Source organism: Belonocnema kinseyi, chromosome 5, assembly GCF_010883055.1.
Source record: "Belonocnema kinseyi isolate 2016_QV_RU_SX_M_011 chromosome 5, B_treatae_v1, whole genome shotgun sequence".
Taxonomy (NCBI): Eukaryota; Metazoa; Arthropoda; class Insecta; order Hymenoptera; family Cynipidae; genus Belonocnema; species Belonocnema kinseyi.
The window spans coordinates 12,486,186-12,492,787 of record NC_046661.1 but is presented as its reverse complement, the minus strand read 5'-3'; the positions used below and the strand labels follow the sequence as shown (position 1 = coordinate 12,492,787).

General features: G+C 34.0%; 1 protein-coding gene across 3 annotated transcripts in view; it reads left to right on the top strand.

Annotated features, from left to right (window-relative positions):
• Positions 1-6,602, top strand: part of LOC117172423 (zinc finger protein 521-like) — a 151,946-nt gene that overhangs the window by 59,202 nt on the left and 86,142 nt on the right. Inside the window, exon 3 of one of the 3 annotated variants that reach the window (XM_033360343.1) lies at positions 3,655-3,726. The exons of the other annotated variants lie outside the window; for them this stretch is intronic. Within the exon in view, the coding sequence (XP_033216234.1) occupies positions 3,655-3,726 (72 nt within the window). The remainder of the gene's footprint in view (positions 1-3,654; positions 3,727-6,602) is intronic. 3 annotated transcript variants of the gene reach the window in all.

Here is a 6,602-nt window from a genome sequence, read left to right as displayed (position 1 = left end):
TTTTGAAAATTAAAATTCGAAAATTTTTTCTAAAGCCTCCAGGGGACTTCGTTTTCGCACGAAAAAATTTTATGTGCCCTTATTGCATCCGGACCCTCAATTATTAATAGTACTTCTAAAAATTCAACTATTTCAATTTTAATTGCAAAATTGAAATTTCAAATAATGAGATAAAATTTTCAGATACTTACATTTTTATCTGTTTTTATTTTATACAGCACAATTTTTGAGTTTATATTAAAATCGTCTATTTTTTACCACGTCCTTTAGAACAGTGGTCGGCAAACTTTTTGCTCACTTTTCAGATAAGAACCTGTTTGACCCAAGAAAATTTTTTTCGCCTGCCGCGCTTTTCGTCAACGCTACTTTTTCCCTGAGTTGGGTTGGCTTTTATCGGCTGGGGTTCTTTGTTAGGCGGGATACTCAATGCAAATAAAAAGTTACAAATGAATTTCATTTCAAATTGTTATATTAGCGATTTGTAAGTATGGAATTAGAAATCTGTGACTTTTTTGCGAATAAATACATCTAAACTTGTACTTAGGAAGTTAAAAATCAATGATTTGATGGAATATAATGAAACCTCAACTTTAAACTAAGTGCTATAATGCATTGATTTTTAGTATTGTAGACGTTATTTAGATTCCTTTTGGTCGCAAGAATTCACAGATTTTCAATGTCGAGGTTTCAGAAAGATAATTTTGAAATTGAGAATTTTTTGTTTTGATTTTTAATCCTCGTTACTCGAACCGCTTCATAAAAGAAACTTCTATGGCGGGTTGGGTCTTTTTGGTGGCAGCAGGTACTGCCACGAGATTTTGACTCGAACCGACGTGGCAGTTAGGGTCAACAAGAACAAAATCACTGTAATTTGTACTAGTTAAAAATGCAGAATTTTCAACATTTTGACAAACATTGTGAACCATGAAAGTTTAATCATACTAAACACTTAGAACATTATACGCTTTGTAATTACAAATTGTATAAATTAATGAATTCAAACTTGAAAAGTCAAACAAATCGAGACAAAAACACGCAAAAAACGAGCGGAAACGTAGAAGCTTTAATAGAAAATAATTCTTGTAAATAAGTAAAAATTGTTTCAACAATTAACAGTAGGGTCAAAAATCTATAAATTAGGCGAAAGTAATAGAATTTATTAAAGAAAAAAGTAAAAAAAAAGTTTATCTACATTTTTTCTTTCAAAAGTTGCATTTAAACAATTATAAATAGTTTCAACAATGAATATAAACTAAAATAAAACGATTCACTCTTTAAATTCATAAATTAGGCCGTAATTTATAAAATAACTTTAATTTGAGATATTACAAGATAATAAATTATTAAATCAAGTGAAAATGTTTAAAACAATATCATATTTGTAAGGATATAATAATGATATTTTTAATTTTATATGATAATAATTAGCTCACTGAGTAAAAAGTGGATAAAACTAAGAGACTCTTATTGTAAAAATAAATTGTATAAACAATTATTTTTTTTATATTCAATTTATTATTGACTCGGTCTAATTGAAAAGTTGAAAATCAGTTTGAAAATTATAGAGAAAGCTGTGATTGTTTAACTTTATTCTAAGAGATAATGACCATAAAATATAATAGATTGTTCGAACAATATATTCAAACATCTAAACATCGGTATAAAGTAATATTTAATGTACTAGAAACAATGCCTACTAAAATAAACTTAAACAAAATAATGGTTAGTGCCAAAAACTCGCAATACCCAATTTTTCACTTATGAGTTTTATTTGGGATCCTATAAAAGGCTTATAGCGGTTAAATTCAAAAAGTAATTTCTTATTCATATTACAATTTATTGAACAGAAATTTTCAGGGTCAGCTCGATGCATATAATATGTCGTTTTGAAAATCAAAATGCACTTCCATTACATTTGAATTGTAAAACCCTAAGCTTTGCTACTTTTCTTCACAAAAATCTTCTATATGATAGAAAACTGCGTGGACTTTTGGAGTGGCATAATTAGGAAGGAAATTCTTATTAAAGTACGCTATTAGATATTCATTGACATGTATAAAATCTTTGCTACACCTTGAACTGAAAATACCTATTTTGCAAGATCCGCCAATGTGCATAGCCGCATGCATCCCAAAAAACAAAACAACGATTTCTGAAGTATCCAAAGACTAGGTCACTTCTATATTTTTTAGTAAACAAAATGTTATTTTCGTGTATAAGATTATACAACTTAAAATAATGTTACCCTTTTAATATTTCATTTTAATAAAAAGTTAAATATGGTCAGACTTTAGAATATAATGTGTATAATGTAATTGAATTTAAATAAATATATATTTAAAAAATGTGATTTAATAATCAGTGAAGAACATAAAAAATAATTTATCTAGTTTAGGGATGTTCACGAAAAGAGCACTCACCATTTGCAATGTCGGCTATTGAATATTGATGATCTATATTAATGGAGTGAATGTTGGACGCTGGAGTACCATCCTATTGGTTTTCTGAAGCTGTCACTTTTAATGGGCACAGTGGTGTTGGTTTTGTTATCCAACCGAGTTCGTGCAGTGATGCGGCGGGATGAGTACCTCATTTATTTCAGATGGATCGGACATCCAATCTATTTGTAACCTGTATTTTATGGACTTGACAGATATAACTTGTTGGACGGCTAATACCGCCAGGAAAAAAATCGACTGGTTGCGTTTGAATCAGCTGTAAAAAAGATTCGAATCAGCATTCATAAAAGGTCATTGCCGATTGCGGTAGACTCGTTACATAAACTGATAAATGGGAAAGTTTTTTATTTAAGTCGAACGTCACGGATTGGACAAGAGCCGTGAATCGGACGCAAAATATGGGCTATACTTGTGAAAAATAAAAGTTTATTTATAAAATCCCTTCGAATTTTCTACCATAATCTGATGTTTTATTCTTTACTGTCCTCGAGCATTCGTTCCTGTTGATACTTATGCATTTTTATGAAGTCCGAGGAACAGGAGGCTTTTCGCTCGTGATCGTTCAGGCTATGTCATGCTCACCTCCAAATAATTTTTCGACACATTTTTTTAAGCAATTCACTTCTACAACAAAAATGAAGAAGTATGAACAAGTTCATTATAGCCTTCTATTTCATTTCCCAAAATTTCACCTTGATATCTCAATTCATGTGGACGTGGGTTGTTGCAAAAAATATGTCGAAAAATTATTTGGAGGTTAGAATGACATTGCTTTCAGTCACACTGACTCGAGCATCGAGTCCGTATTTTCTTAAAATCGCACGCTTTTACGTCTAAGAACGTCTATTTCATTCTCCATGAGGAAGTGTAATTTAATATGCATTGCTGCAGTGATCAACAAATATGCAACAATTTAAAATGGTCACTGTATCCAATGTACTTGGCTGGTATGTCAGTTTTCACCACCTATGCCTTAATGCACAAAAAACGGACCTGTCAGCCAACCATTTCTTCGAGTGTCGTTTATTCAAAAATACTTTAAATTGTCATGTTAACTGCAGTTTTTTAGAAAAGAAATTACTTCTCCTAGGCAGGTGCAAACAATTCGAACTGAAGAGATCAAGACTTTTTAGTTTAAATTCAATCTAGGTTAGCCGTGGGTGGGTGTGAATTCTTTATTTTTATTACATTTCAGGCAATGCACCAAAAGAGAAAGTATTGTGATGTACAAGAAAGTAGTGACGGGAATATTTTGAGTGACACTAAGGTGAGATTTAAATTAGTATTAAAAATATCTATTTTTTATAATCTGGAGCTCAATTTTATTGATGTTTTATGAAAAGAAAATATTCTGAAAAATATTGCAAGTTTTTTTATATGCCAAAGAGGTTATTGTCAAAAATGTTTTACATCTGGAGAGTGTGAAGATGTTAAGGTGCTTCAAACGAGTCAGGGTTTCGCAAGATCCAAAATACGCTGCAAGGATGAATTGTTTAATGTAATATTGTTACCACATAATCTAAACGTTATTATACAGTTTGGACAGAGTTTTTTCCGGAAAATGTTCTTATTGTTCTTTTTTTAAATTGAAAACTGACTGCTATAGTACTTGAAATCGACAACATAGTGTAGGAACTCTGGCTGTTTTATAAATGGAGTGCCAGTCACTAGGACTCGCTACAATTTCAACATCAATCTGCTTTCTGTCTTCGTGACTTAGAAGGAGAGGTCGCGAGATGATTGGGCAGGGGTTTGACAAATTGAAAGTACGTGAAAATCCATTTTGGTGCGAATGTTAGCCCCTACTTCCTACTGCTTCCTACTACTTTTAAAAACATACTGGACAAAACAGTCAATTTTGATAGGGCTTAACCATCTTATGCCGTCTTTCACCAAGCCCCTAACCGGCCGTTATGAAATTTAACTGCTCGTTAGTTCAACGCTGCCTTTCATCACACACTGACCGACAGTAAGCTCCGATACCGCAGAGTTAAGTTTAACCGGGCACAGTTCGTGCGGTTGTCTCGTTAAATGGAGACGTTCTAACCTCGTACGAACATCCTAAGCTAGTGCGTAATAATGGATTTGCATCAATTTGTCAATTAAGGAAAATAATTTCATTCAAAATGTTGTATTTTTAGGCCGAAAGGCGAGTTGACTACGAAGCAGTTGTTCCAACTAAATACTTGAACTTTCAACAAAATACATATATTTTTAACCGAATAGTTAAATCTGCAATAAATTTTCAATAAATTACGTACATTTTCAACCAAACAATTAACTTTCTAACAAAAAGTTTAATAGTTAAATTATTTTTAAACAAAAAAACTAATTTTCTACTAAACTTTTGATTTTTCCAGAAAGGGTAAAGAGGAAAAATAACTAAGTAGTTAAGGGATTAAAAGTGGAGAAGTGGAAACTAACAATCTTTTGAGAGACATTAGAGTGCAGGTAAGGGTAGAATGAGTCAGGCGAATAGGAGGGACGAAGGAAGGAAAAGAAGGAATGTTTCTAGTAAAAGTGGGGAGTGAGGAGGAGAAAAAGAAAATTCTGGAGGCAAAAAATTATTGAGAGGAAGAAGTTAAAGAATTGAAAAAGATGTGACATGGATGGACAGGAAAAGGAGAGGAAAAAAAAAGTATTGAGAAAGGTAGGGGGAAGGGAGAAGAAAAAGAATCTACAGATAAATCAGAGGGACTTCTTAACGGCAAAGGGAAATTAAAGTGAAGAGGAAAGAACAGGGATAGGAAGAGAAAAACGTGAAAATAGCTTTCTGGAATGTGTCACGTTTGAAGAACAAGAATAAAGGATTTTGGGGGGAGTTAGAAAAGTGGCATGTGATTATGATTAGTGACACTTGGGCAGATGGGAAGGACTGTAAGGTAATAAAAAAAGCTGTTACCGAAAGGTTATGTGTGAAAAATTCAAGAACCAAGAAAAGAACACGTTAAAGGGAGAGGGATGGGCGGCATGGTTTCAGTGGTGAAAGAAGAATGAGCAGTAAAAGGAAGAAAAGGACTTAAATGCATGGAATGGCGAACAAGGTGGGGGGGGGGGAGGGGTGAAGAAAAGGAGGTATAAAGAAGCAACTGCAAACATAGAGAGACGGACAGAGATTGAGAAGGTAAAGGATGAGCTGGGTAATAAAGAAGAAGGAGTTGGGGGAAAGAGAGGCTGGTGTGACGAAAAATGCTGGAATAGTGAAGAGAGAATGAAATAGTGTGTAAGAAAATGGAGAAAAGAGGAGATGTAGAAGGAGTATAAAAGGAGGGGCGTTAATGAAGAAATAGAAATGGAGAAATGGGCGGAGTATTTCAAGAGTCTAAGGGGGAGAAAAAAATAAGATCCACGGGGAAAGGAGCAGTGTAGTCTAAGGATATGTGGCGTAAGGGATGAGGAAGGAGTGGATGAGGCAATAAATAGGCTAGAAGGAAACAAGGCGATAGGAGAAAATTGGATGGAGAACGAAGCGATGAAGTATGGAGGAGAAGGGGTTAGGGATAGGATGTGAAAGATCTGCAACAAGGTCTGGAAAGGGGAAGGGTGGCCGGACGAGTGGACGACAGGACTGCTGGTACCGCTTGTCAAGAAAGGGAAAGGAAAGAAGGTAGAGAAATACAGAGGGTTCACTGTTATGTCAGTCGGCTCTAAAATATATGCAGAATTCTTAAGAAAAAAGTTTGAAGAGTCAGGCTGAACAAAAAGAAAGTATTCCACACAATCAGACGGGATTTAGAAAAGGGATGGAAACTATAGACAAGATCTACGTACTTAACTGCTTAGTTAACAGAAACTTGGGGAGAAAGAAAGAGAAACTAGTCTCATTGTTCGTACATTTCAAAGCAGCGTTTCACTCAGTAGACAGAAAAGTTCTATGGCAGGTACGAGGGTAAGTTCAATAAGTCCTTAGAATGACCGACATATGGCGCGCGAATCGCTCCAAATCATCTGGTTTCAGTCAGCACCATTCCCGACTAGATATATGGTGCAGTCACAGTCCACATCTTCTGAGTTTACGTGTTTTTATAACCAATTGAAAAGAAAATTGTTCGTTAAGAAAAATGGAAAAAAACGAGTTCAGAGCGGTAATAAAACATTTTCATTTAAAGGGTTTAACTCCATATGAGATAAAAAATGAATTGG